The 13396-nt window shown below is 42.5% G+C and overlaps 1 protein-coding gene across 5 annotated transcripts in view; it reads left to right on the top strand.

The window, feature by feature from the left end:
- Nucleotides 1–13396, top strand: part of PFKFB4 (6-phosphofructo-2-kinase/fructose-2,6-biphosphatase 4) — a 50712-nt gene that overhangs the window by 22778 nt on the left and 14538 nt on the right. For all 5 annotated transcript variants that reach the window (XM_037850327.1, XM_037850308.1, XM_037850321.1 and 2 more), the window contains exons 8-9: nt 690–897; nt 1489–1635. In XM_037850327.1, the coding sequence (XP_037706255.1) occupies nt 690–897; nt 1489–1635 (355 nt within the window). The remainder of the gene's footprint in view (nt 1–689; nt 898–1488; nt 1636–13396) is intronic.

Here is a 13396-nt window from a genome sequence, read left to right as displayed (position 1 = left end):
CAGAGGGCTGAACTGGAGCGTGATACCTGAGAAACCCCGCCTTGTCCTTTTGTTGCTCCCCACCTCCCCCGACATAAACAGATAAGAGTTTTCGGGCTGCAGCGCTGCACATGACCCGAGTGAGGGCAGTGGCTGGGTTGGGGTTATTGACTGCTGCCACCAGCATCGGCCTCCTGTGCTTGTCTCATCCACCTGCTGCCCGGCATGGGATGTGGCGGCTGCTTGGCACACTTGGATGACCTGGCCTGGACTCCAGGGACAGGGTCGCTGGGGAAAGGAAAGGCCAAGTCTGGGGACAACTGAATGGGAAGGGTGAGGGGTAGAGCCTTTGCCAGCCTCTCCCAGGTCAATCCTGGAGACAATTGTCTCTCTGTTCAACTTGCAGAAACAGTGTGTTAAGAGCTCAGAGGTGGGTGAGAAGGGGCCCAGGGACACCCGAGCAGCGGTAAAAGTGCTGATGTGGTATGACTGAACTACACACTTTGGCTGTTACCTTTGGGAAGCATGATGAGTGTTTGCCTGTGTGTCACGCGTGTTGTGTTGCTCCTACCTCTCCCCCACCACTCACACACTGGCTGACCATCCTGCCTTGTGGTCTCAAGCCCGAAGGTCAAAGATGCACGGTTCTGCGGCCTGGTTTCTCTGGCCGGCCATACTCAGAGGCCTCTCTCTACCTTCTCTCTGGAAAGGGATCTCTCCTACATCAAGATCATGGACGTGGGGCAGAGCTACGTGGTGAACCGGGTGGCTGACCACATCCAGAGCCGCATCGTGTATTACCTCATGAACATCCACGTCACGCCCCGCTGTATCTACCTCTGCCGGCACGGGGAGAGTGAGCTCAACCTCAAGGGCCGGATTGGTGGGGACACAGGACTGTCCCCCCGGGGCAGGGAGGTCAGTGTGGGGGTGGGTCTGGGGTGGGGTGCTGTGCCCTGGCATCTCTGCCTGAGTGCCTGGGGGTGAACGCTGAGGCTTGGGCCGCAGCTCTTGAAGCTAATGTGCAGCCTGTAGTGCTGGGTGACCAGCTGAGGTGGACAACCTTCATTTCAGTTTAGAAGGTTCCATAATCGTGAAGGGAGGTGGTCAGCAGACACCAATCAAGTGCCTGGACTTTTGGCCTCCATGTCTGCTATTGCCTGCCGAGCCCCTCTCCTCGGAAAGGCCTGCTGCCCTGGGAGGGACCCGAGTTCCCTCAGTGCAGCTGATGGTTGGAACAGCCCAGGGGAGATATTGAGGCGCACTAAGGAGGGTCATACGACCCAGGGCTCATGGTTCAAGGAGTATGGGGGCCTGGTGAGCCATGGCTGGAACTGGGGAGGATGCACAAGACAGCACTTGTTGAGGGGGGGTGTCATTAAAAGGTGAGTTCATGTCTTTTTTTTTTTTTTAATCACACCTGTGAAGCCCCGTGGACCCCGTGGCTGCGGGGTCCTTTGAGGGCTGCCCAGCACCCATGGGTCTGAATTTGCTTGTGGTGCTTTTCAGTTTGCCAAGAGTCTGGCCCAGTTCATCAGTGACCAGAACATCAAGGACCTGAAGGTCTGGACGAGCCAAATGAAGAGGACGATCCAGACAGCCGAGGCGCTGGGTGTGCCCTACGAGCAGTGGAAGGTTCTCAACGAGATAGACGCGGTAAATGCCACCTGCCCCTCCCCACCCAGGCTCCCTGGCCCCGCACCCCTCACCCGCGGTGACAGCGTCGCTGGTCAGAGAGCGTCCTCCTTAGCCTCTCTTCATTGTTTTAAGATTCTAATTCATTCCTCCCTCCTCCCTTCCCTCTCTTCCTTTTGCATTTAACTATCTAGACTGACTGGAATTTATTTTGATGTTCTAACATAAGCCTTAAATCCAAGCTTATCCCAGTTAACTAATTTTCCTATAACCACCCATCCATCCTTTCCTTGATGATTTATTTTACCTACTTATATTAAGTTCTTACATATGATCTATGTATCTGTTTATGTACCAGTATCACACTGTTTTAATTATGGCAGTTTTAAAATTATGTTTATTGGCCATTTGGGTATTTTTTTCTTTTTCCTGTTGGGTTGTTTGTCTTTTTTAAATTATTTTTCGAAGTTTTTAAAAGTATTTTCTGAATAGGATGCATACCTGGTAATTTTTAATTGCATGCTGGACATTTTGTATTAACAATTGTAGCAGTAATCTGAAGCTCTAGTTAATGTTATCTTTCTCCAGAGAGGATTTACTTTTGCTTTTAGCAGGCAGTTAGAGGTGGATGACCTTAATCTAGTCAGGGACAGAGCAGATTCAAAGCTTGGTTTTGATTTTTGTAGAGGCTGCTCAGTTTTCAGTTCACTCCTGCCCCTTGCTATAGCCTTTAAGGATTATGACTAAAAACATTGCAGGCCCCAACTTCTGGTTTTGTCTCCTCAGCCCCACAAGACTGCCAACACCTCTGCCAAGCTTCTACCCACTCAGTCCCTGCTGTTTGCGCAGTTTCTCAGCCTTTCAGCTGCACTTTTGAATTGGCAAAGCCTCAAAAGGAAAATGATGCCTTATATCAGGTTCACCTCTTTGGGCTTCCCTTTGCTTCAAGATCTTGGCCTTTAAAGTCTTCCCTGCCTTGGTGGCTCTATGATGTCAACCAGATTAAAAAATACGTATATTTTGTCTGGTTTTCCTAGTTGTACTCCCTGCAGAGCTGGCGTGAAACAAGCTAGTTCACCATTGTCTGACATGGAAGGCTCTAATGGGATCAGACTTGATCTGTTCTTGAGAGTGGTTTTGTTGAGGTGAGGTGGGGGGTAAGCTGGAGAAGGGAGGCTAGTTGAGGGGCACTTGCAGTGGCCCAGTGAAGGTGACGATGTGTGGAACTCAGGTGGTAGCAGAGGGAGGGAGAGGAGCAGATGGATTTGAGGAATGTTTCTCCGTTTATTCATCACATGTTGATGAGCCTGCTCTGTGCCAGGGACTGGGCCAGGTGCTGGGGACTGGGGTCCTGGTGGAGAAGTGATTGAACCTGGTGACAACTGGCTGTGGGGGTGAAAAGGAGGGAAGTGTCCGGGGGTGACTCTGTGTTTCTAGCCACTGGGGTAGGAAGGTGATATGCTTACTTGAGGGCAGGAACTCTGTTTTGTTCACCACATTCTTAGTAGGTGCTCAGTAAAATATGTGGTGAAGGGAAGGAAGAAGTTCCTGGGAAATGTTCAAGAGAAAATACCCATGAGGCAGTCTGGTTTCCAAGGAGAGTTTGGGGCTTGGACATCCTTCCCAAAGAGATGGATGGTACCTGAGACCGTAGGAATGGATGAGGTGGCTTAGGGAGGTGAGACAGTGCCTAAACAAAGCCCTGGGGATCCACAGCATTTAAAGGGCTACAGAGGAGGCTGTAGATGGGTGTCCAGTGAGGTGGACGTGAAACCAGGCAGTAGGGGTCATGGAAGTCAAGTCAGGGAGGAGGCAGTGGTTGGTGGGGTGAGATAACACCAAGGAGGAAGTGAGATCAAACTGAACATTAGGATGTCTTGACAAAGTCACTGGGGCTCTCGGCATAAGCCTGGTGGTGCTAGCACCCAGTGGGAGTGGGTGGGGGAGTGAGAGGGAGGCAAGGGTGCTCAGAGTTGGGGGAGACTTTGCCATGTGTAAGTGCTGATGGGAGGGGCTGGTGGGGAGGGAGGGGGCGCCCGGGAGCCGGCACAACCACTGAGTGAGCCCTGACAGGTGGTAGAGGCCAGATTCCAGAGTATTAGGAGGGGGCAGGGGTACAGGTGGGCATGGAGAGCTATATCTGATGTCTTTTCCTTCAGAACCTCATGGAGGTTTTCCCTCAAGTGTGAGAAGAAAGAGAAAGAAGTTTCAAATGGGAGGTAGCTGTGGGGGAGCATTGCTGGCTGGAGACCAGGAGTCCTCTGGGCCATCTCCTAGGGTGGTCCTGCAGCCCCAGCAGATGGTGTGCAGCCTGGAAAAGCCTGCAGTGGTTTGGTCTGCATAGGTGTGATGGAAACACGGTGGGCAGGGGAGATGAGTTGAGAGGAGGATAATGAGGCCACATGCCATGGAATTCATCCAAGTGTGTGTGTGTGTGTGTGTGAGACAACAGGAAGGTCTGCCCACAACTTCATGAGATGAGAGGGGCAGCCAGGCTAAAGGAGGCTGACAGTGGGGCGGTTAACAAGGGGTGCAGCTCCAGAGGGCCCCCGGGAAGCATGGACCACGTGGCCACAGGAGGAAGCCTCCTTGTGGTTCCTCTGAATAAGATCCTGTCATCCTCTGGTCAACAGAAAAGCCACAACTGAAGTCTTTTATTTACTCTGATAATTTTTCAGTTGATTCTCTTGGATTTTTCTTGATGAGATATCATATCCCCTGAAATAAGGATAATACAGTTTTCACCTTCCCAGTGTCTGTACTGTGTGTTTCTGTTTCCTATTGTGTTTCTATTGTGTTGGCCAGAACAAGTGATGGGCAAACCAGACAGATGTCCTAGTTTTGTTCTTGATTTGAATGGGTCTGCCTCTCAGTCTTCCACGCTTCGGAGTGGTGATAGTACTGAGCTGATCCCATTCGTGTTCTTGTTTTTTAAAATTTATTGTAGCAAATTCTCATTTATATACAAAAGTAAAGAGGAATATTATCATTTGAGTATGTATCTCTAAAAGTAAGTTAAGGACTCTTTTTTTTCATTTTCATAACCATAATGTTACTATGAAACCTTAAAAATAAAAGTCATTAAATACCTAATCTGTATACAAATTCCTTTGATTGCCTCATAAATTTTCTTTGTAGTTGGTTTGTTTGAATCAGTGTTTAAACAAGCTCCACACATTGCAAGTGTGTTTTGGTTTTTTCAGAGTTGGTTTTTTTTTAATCATCTATTGAGGCAATTTTTTTCTTAATGTTAAGGCACCCTCATAAATCCAAGTTGGTGGTTGTAAATTATTCTTGTGTTTGATTTTTTAAATGTATTAATAAGTGATATTTCTCTGTGTTTTTTGGTTTCTCATGCATTTTTCAGGTTCAGATACCTGAATTGTGTTGATATTCTAAAATGGATTTGATGGATTTTCAATCTCTTCCAAGCCTTTTGGATTTGCTCTTTCTGCTACAAAACTCCCTAGCCAGGGGACTTTAGGGTAGTTCTTTAATGACAAAATTTATTCTTTGGACTATTTTTCTTCCTTCCTCCCTCCCTCCCTTCTCCTTGAGTTATCTTTTTTTTTTTTTTTTTGCCCCCAACAGTTTATGATGAAAAGCTTCATGCATATAACAAAATTAAAAGACTTGCATAGTAACACAGTATACTGTATTAGTTTTCCATTGCTGCTTAATAAATTACCACGAACTTAGCAACGTCAAGCAACACACATTTATCATCACACAGTCTCTGTGGGTCGGGTGGCTGGCAGGGCACAGTTGGGTTCCCTGCTTGAGTCTCACCAGGCTGCACTCAGGGTGCGGGCCGGGTCTGCAGCCTCATCCGGGGCGTGGGGTCCCCGCCCAAGCTCACAGGGTTGATGGTAGATTTCCTCTCCTTAGGTCGTAGGACTGAGGCCCCTGTTTTCTCACTGGCTGTCAGCCAGAGGGTGCTCTCAGATCCTAGGGGTCACCCAGAGTTCCCTGCTACCTGGCCCTCCCACCACATGGTAGCTTATTTCTTCAAAGCAAGTGAGGGAGGGGCTTTCTCTCTAGTCTGCCAAGACAGAGTCGTGGAACGAAATGTGATCATGGGATTGATATCCTTTCACCTTTGCCATATTGTGTTAGTTAGAAGCAAGTCACAGATTCTGCCCACACTCAGGGGGAGGGGATTATATAAGAGCTGGACTCATTGGGGGTCACCTCAGGGTGTGCCTGCACCCACACCGCCTAGATTCTACCATCAACATTCACGATGCCTGCTTTATCGCTTTCTAGTCTTCTCTTGGACCCTGAGTGCTCTTGATAATTTATTTTATCCAAAATGTATTTGTTCATCCAGATGTTAAAAGTTATTTAGTATATCACTGCAGGTTATCCACTCATATAGTTATATCTCACTATCAGATGTTACTGCCTCTTTCTCCATCCTTTTATTTTGTGTTTTCTTTGCCCTCTTTCTCAATTAGATTTGTCAGAGATTGGTCACTCATTCAGTTTTTTTCAAAGAACCAGATCTCACCTTTTATCAATCCTTTGTTTTCTGATTAATTTCTTTTTACTTTTGTCTGTATTATTTTCCTTAGGGTTATACTTCTAGAGTTTATTGATTAATGAAAAAACTTAAAATATTTTCTGATTGGTTTTGTTGTGTTGAGAATGCGAACTGTAATTTCAGCCCTTTGAAATCGATTGAGGCTTTCTTTTTTTTTGCCTAGAATATGGTATATTTTCATAAATATCTCATGGCTCAGGGAAGGAAGGTCTGTTGTTTGTTTGGATACAGCTTTCTATATATGTCCATTATCTAATTTTGTGAAGGACTCAGAGTGGTTTTTTGTTTTTTCAGATGTGATAATGAAGCATTCTAACTTTTAGACTCTTATGTTGAAGTCTTTCCAGATGAAATGGAATGCTGTCTGAGATTTGCTTCAAAATAATCCCATGGGTTGGGAAGAGAGGAAGCAAGTGTGAGTTTAGTTGAAACCAGATGGGCTGCATGTCATTAATATTTATGGTTAAGAGGTGGGTATGTGGGTTCATTATACTGTTGTCTCTACTTTTATATATGACTGAAATTTCCACAAGAAAAAGTTTGTATGGATGTCATTAATTTCAAGTTCTTTAATTACATCATTCAAATTTTCTGTGTCCTTATTTTGTCTACTTGATCATAAATCAAGAGTTAGTTTCCCTCTATAATTGTGGTTTTGTTTGCTTTTTCTTGCATTTTCCCTTATATATTTTATTGTATTTTTGCTTTATATATTTTGATGTTTTGTTATGAAGTAAGTGAAAGTTCATGGCTTATGAATTTGTGGGATGTAGAAGGAAACAGATTGTCACTCAGATTAATAAAAAGAGGATTTATAAAGGGACTGTTTCCGAAGATATGCACAGGGTGTAGGGAAACCACAAGGGGTTGTGCTTTGCATTGAGCTCATCATAATAGCAGGGGCTGTTAATCTCCTTGGGCAGCAGAGAGAGAAGATATAGGAACCTGGGGGAGGGGAGCAGTGCAGGGAGGGCAGCCTGGACAGGATGGGACCTCGGTTGAGGAGCCTGGGAATAAACACCTCAGCCTCCCCCTCCTCCCTCCCTGTGACCTCCTGTCAGGGTTCCTCATGGCCTGACCCAGCCAGAAACAGCTGTGGGAGCTTTGTGGATGTCCCTGGGGCAGAAAGCAGGTGGAAAAGGGGGAGACAGATCTGCAAAGGCAAATGAGATCAGCCAGCACAGCTTTCTTTTTGTTTCCTCACTATAGAGATGCTGTTCCATTGTCTTCTGGGTTGCACCGTTTCAAATGCAAAGTCTATTGTCTCTCGTCTTTGTTCTTCAGTACATCCCGCACCTTCTTTTTCTTTGTTTTTAACATTTTCTCTTTATCACTGGATTTCAGTGCCTTTGCATTTTTGTAAAGCGTTTATCCTGCTTGGGGTTTATTGAGGCTCTTTGGTTTCTGGGTTCTAAATATCAAATTTGGGAAGTTTTAGCTATCAATTTCTTCAAATATTTTTTTTTTCTGTCACCTTCCCTCCTGCTTTGGACTCCAGTGTTATCTGTTAGACTGCTTTGTATTGTTCTGCAGGTCATCAAGCCTCTGTTCATTTTATTTTCCAGTTTTGTTTTTTTTTTCTTTCTGAGATAGTTTTCATCAGTTTGCAGTTTCTATTATGCTATGGTTTCAGGTTCACTTAACTTTACTTCTGCATTGTTATTAAAATCATCCAGTGAACTTTCCATTTCAATGTTGTGTTTTTAAGCACTAGGAGTTCAATTTTTTTTTATTATTATTATTTTTTCTTTATTAGAGAATTTGTGGGTTTACTGAACAATCGTACATAAAACACAGGATTCTCGTATACCACCCCACCACCACCACCTTTCATAGGTGTGGAACATTTGTTACAATTGATATAGTACATTTTTATAGTTGTATTATTAAGTAAAGTCTATGGTTTAGCTTAGGATTCTCTGTGTAATGTAGTTCCATGGAGTTAAAAATTTTTTCTTATTCTGTTACCATATGTACACTCTAATATTTCCCCTTTTAATCATATACAGATATACATTTCAGCACTGTTAATTGCATTCACAATGTTGTACTACCATCACCCCTACCCACTGCCAAAACATTGCTATCATTCGAGATAGGAACCCTGTACATTTTAAGCCTTAACTTCCCATTTCCTATCCCCATTCCATCCCCTGGTAACTGATATTCTAGATTCTGACTCTATGGGTTTACTTATTCTAATTGTTTCAAATCAGTGAGATCATACAATATTTGTCCTTTCGTGTCTGGCTTATTCCATTCAACATGAAGTCTTCATGGTTCATCTATGCTGTCACATACATCAGGACTTCATTCCTTTTTATGGCCAAATAATACTCCATTCTATGTATATACCGTATTTTGTTTATCCATTCATCGGTTGGTAGACACTTGGTTTGCTTCCATCTTTTGGTAATTGTGAACAATGCTGCTATGAACATCAGTTTGCAAATATCTGTTCGAGTCCCTGCTTTCAATTCTTTTGAGAGTATATCTAGAAGTAGGATTGCCAAGGAACTGCCAAACTGTCTTCCTCAGCGGCCGTACCATTTTACATTGCTGCCAGAAATGAATGCGTGTTCCTCTGTGTCTGTATCCTCTCCAACACTTTTAATTTTCTGTTTTTTTTTTTTAATAGCAGATGTTCTAAGGGTATAAAATGATATCTCATTGTGGTTTTGATTTGCATTTCCCTGATGGCTAATGATGTTGAGCATCTTTTCGTGTGCTTTCTGGCCATTTGTATATCTTCTTTGAAGAGATTTCTATTCAAGTATTTAGCCCATTGTTTAATTGGTGTTTCAGTTTGCTAAAGCTGCCAAAATTCGATATACCAGAAATGGATTGGCTTTTACAATGTGGGTTTCTTAGTTCACAAATTTACAGTTCTAAGGCCATCAAAGTGTCCCAATTAAGGCATCAATAGGAGGATACCTTCACTAAAGAAAGGCTGATGGTGTCCAGAACACCTCTGTCAGCTGGGAAGGCATGTAGCTGGCATCTGCTGGTCCTTTGCTCCTGGATTGTGTTGCTTTCAGCTTCTGGTTCCAGTGGCTTTCTCTTTAAGTGTCTGGGGGTTCTCACCTAGCTTCTTCAGGGCAAACTCTGGACTTCATCTCTTAGCTTAGTATATCTAAACATCTTTCTGTCTGTATCTTCAAGCATCTGGATCTGTGTTGGCTCTGAGCTCTCTCTCTCTCCCTGAGCTCTCTTAAGGACTCCAGTAAACTAATTACGGCCCACCTTGAATGGGCAGGGTCACATCTCCATGGAAACAACATAATCAAAAGGTCCCACCCACAATAGGTCTGTCCCCACAAGATTGGATTAAAAGAGCATGGCCTTTTATGGTGTACGTAATAGATTCAAACCGGCACAATTGTTTTTTTTTTGTTTTTTCTGTTTTTTTTTGTGGTTGAGTTGAAGGATTTCTTTATCTGGATATTAAACTGTTATCAGATATGTGGTTTCCCAATACTTTCTCTCATTGTGTAGGTTGTCATTTTACTTTCATGATAAAATCCTTTGAGGCACAACAATTTGTAATTGTGATGAGGCCTCATTTATCTATTTTTTCTTTTGTTGCTTGTGTTTTGGGGGTAAAGTCTAAGAAACCATTGCCTGACACAAGAGCCAAAGATGCTTCTCTATCTTTTCTTCTGGGAGTTTGGTAGTTCTAGCTCTTAAATTTAGGTCTTTGATCCATTTTGAGTTGATGTCTGTATATGGTGTGAGGTAGGGGTCCTCAATTTTTTTTTTCTTGCAAATGGAGATCGAGTTTTCCTAGCATCATTTGTTGAAGAGACTATTCTTTCCCAATTGCATGGTCTTTGCCACCTTGTCAAAAATACGTCATAAGTATGAGGGTTGGTTTCTTAGTTCCCAATCTAATTCCATTGATCTGTATGTCTAGCCTCATGCCAGTACAGCATGCTGTTTTGATTACTGTAGTTTTATAATAAATTTTAAGATTTTAAGATTGGGAAGTGTGAGTCCTCCAACTCCATTCTTCTTTTTTAAGATGGCTTTAGCTATTTGGGGCCCCTTACTTTTCCATATAAATTTGATGGTTGGCTTTTCCATTTCTGCAAAGAATGTTGTTAGAATTTTGATTGGGATTGCATTGAATCTATGAATTACTTAAGGTATTGATGTCTTAATGACATTTAGTCTTCCAATCCTTGAACACAGAATATCCTTCCATTTATTTAAACCTTCTTTGATACCCTCTTTAACCCATTGATTGCTTAAGAGTATGTTGTCTATTTCTATGTATTTGTGAATTATCCATTTCTCCCTCTGTTACTGATTTCTAGCTTCATTGTCTTGTGGTCATAGAAGAGAGATTGTATGATATTAGTATTTTTGAGTTTCTTAAGACTTGTTTTGTGAACAAACATGATCTATCCTGGAGAATGATCCATGTGCACTTGAGAAGAATGTATATTCTGTTTTTGTTGGGTTAAGTGTTCTATATATGTCAGGTCTAGTTGGTTTAGAGTATCATTCAAGTCTTGTACTTCCTGATTGATCTTCTATCCAGATGTTCTATCCATTATTGAGAGCGGTATATTAAAGTCCCCTACTATTAATGTAGAGCCATCAATTTCTCCCTTCAAATCTGTAAGTATTTGCTTCATATATTTGGGGGCTCTGATGTTAGGTGCATATATATTAATAATTGTTACATCTTCCTGATGAATTGTCCCCTTTATCAGTATATAATGACCATCCTTGTCCCTCATAAATGTTTTTAACTTAAAGTCTATTTTATCTGATATTTGTATAGCCATCCCAGCTCTCTTTTGGCTACCACTTGTGTGGTATATTTTTTCCTATCCTTTCACCCTCATCCTACTGTATCTTTGAATTTAAGGTGAGTCTCTTTCAGACAGCATATAGCTGGGTCCTGCTTTTTTATCCATTCTGCCAATCTCTGCCTTTTGACTAGAGAGTTTAATCTATTTACATTTAAAGTCACTACTTATAATACAAGACCTTCTTTGGCCATTTTGCTATTCAGCTTTTGTGAGTCTTACACCTTTTTTTCCCTCACGTCCATTAAATGCCTACTTTTATATTTATTTGATTTTTTGTGTTGTACCATATTTAGTGCCTTCTCATTTCCATCTGGATATATTTTTCATCTATTTTCTTTGTGGTTACCATGGGGTTAAAATTTAACATCTTAAATATATAGCAATCATATTTGGTTTGATGCCAACTTAGGTTCAATAGCATGCACATATATTGCTCCTATACCCCTCTATCCTGCCACCATTTTTTTTGTGCTTGTTACCACTTTTATCTTTGTACATTGAATGTCCAAAAACATTGATTTATCATTTCTTTTTATGCATTTGCATTTTAGCACCTGTAGAAAGTGAGAAGTGGAGTTATGTACCAAACAATATACTACAATAATATTGGCGTTTCTCATTACCTACCGAAATGGGTAACTTTACTGCAGGTCTTGATTTCTTTATGCTGCTTTGAACCACCGTCTAGTGTCCTTTCCTTTCAGTCTGAAGAACTCCCTTTAGCATTGCTTGTAGGACAGGTCTAGTGGTAATGAACTCCCTCAGTTTTTGTTTATCTGAGACTGTCTTAATCTCACCCTTATTTTGAAAAAAAGTCTTGCCAGATATAAAACTCTTGGCTGACAGTTGTTTTCTTTCAGCACTTTAAGTATTTTAACCTACTGCCTTCTTGCTGCCAAGGTTTCTGATGAGAAATTGGCACTCGATCTAATTGGGACTCCCTGGTATGTAAACGTTGCTTTTCTCTTGCAACTTTCAGAACTCTCTCCTTGTCCTTTGCATTTAACACTGTGACCAATATATGATGAGGCATATTTTAATTCATGTTTATCCTGTTTGGTGTTCTCAGGGCTTCTTAGATGTCCATACTTACGTCTTTTGCTGTGATTGGGAAGTTCTCTGTCATTATTTCTTTGAATATTCCTTCTGCCCTTTTTTCTCTTTCTTCCCCTTCCAGGACTCCCATAATACATATATTGATTCACCTGATGGTATCCCAGAGGTATCTTAGGCTATGTTTGCTTTTTATATTTCTTTTTCTTTCTGCTCCTTAGCCTGACTCATTTCAAGTGTCTTGTCTTCAAATTCTCTGATTTTTTTTCTCCTGCCAGCTTCTCTTGAAGCCCTCCTGGGCATTTTTTGTTTCGGTTATTGTGGTCTTCAACTCCAGCAGTTCTGTTTGGTTCCTTTTTTTTTTTTTTTTTGTTCGTTTTTGTTTTTCTTTTTGTTTGTTTGATTCCTTTTTAACATTTCTGTCTCTTTACTAAGACTCATATTGCTCATTCATTGTTTTCCTGCTATCCTTTAGTTCTTTCTCTGTAGTTTCCTTCATCTCATTGAACATTTTTGTTGTTGTTGTTGTTTTTCTGGACTAGAACTGGGTGCCTGCCTGGAGCTCCCACGGCACCTCTGCCAGCAAAAGGCAGATCCCAGAGCCGAGGAGCAGCCCAGCTCTGTGGCATCGGTCAGGCTCCTAGGTCAAGCCCTGCCTGAAGCCATGCCATGCTGGGGTTGTCTCCCTGATTGTCCTTGAGCATTTTTAAGGTCATTTTTAAAAAGTCTTTTTCTGGTATGTCTGTATTCTCATCTTCTTCAATGGTGTTTTCTGGATTTTTATCCTCTTCCTTTGGATGGGCCATCATTTTCTGTTTCTTTGTCTGTCTTGTACTCTTTTGTTGCACACTGTATATTTTAATATTTTAAAATGTTAACTCTGGGATTTATTCCCTGGGCTGTCTATTTCTTGGTTTTGTAATCAGCTGGTGATCAGACAGAGGTTTTCTTGAGCTTAAGCCCTCTGAACAGGAAAGTCTGCCCAAGGCAAATGCAGTTTTCCCTGTCTTTCTAGGCCTCTGTCTTGTCCTGGGTTTTGCTTGTTAGCTATTTTGGAGTTCCCCTGCTGCAGGAGTTTGGTTGTCCCCTCTGTTTCCCAGGAGACAGATCTCCCTCTTTCAGATGTTTGATGCCAGCAAGCCTTAGTCCTAGACTGCCTGCCTCTATATTTTTTAATGCTCCTTTTGTTGTCTCAAGCTGCTTTTGCTTGGAGGGCAAAATTCTGGGAGTTGGGCACACTGGACGGGAGTTTCCCAAGTTGATCTGTCCCAGCAAAAACAAGGCCAAGGACCCATGAAGGCGTAGACCATCTCCAAACTGCCCTGGGAAAGGGGATCAGTGAGAGTGCCAAGAGCTTCTCCACAAC

This window comes from Choloepus didactylus, chromosome 1 (genome assembly GCF_015220235.1).
Source record: "Choloepus didactylus isolate mChoDid1 chromosome 1, mChoDid1.pri, whole genome shotgun sequence".
Taxonomy (NCBI): domain Eukaryota; kingdom Metazoa; phylum Chordata; class Mammalia; order Pilosa; family Megalonychidae; genus Choloepus; species Choloepus didactylus.
This window is presented reverse-complemented; position numbering and strand designations above follow the sequence as displayed.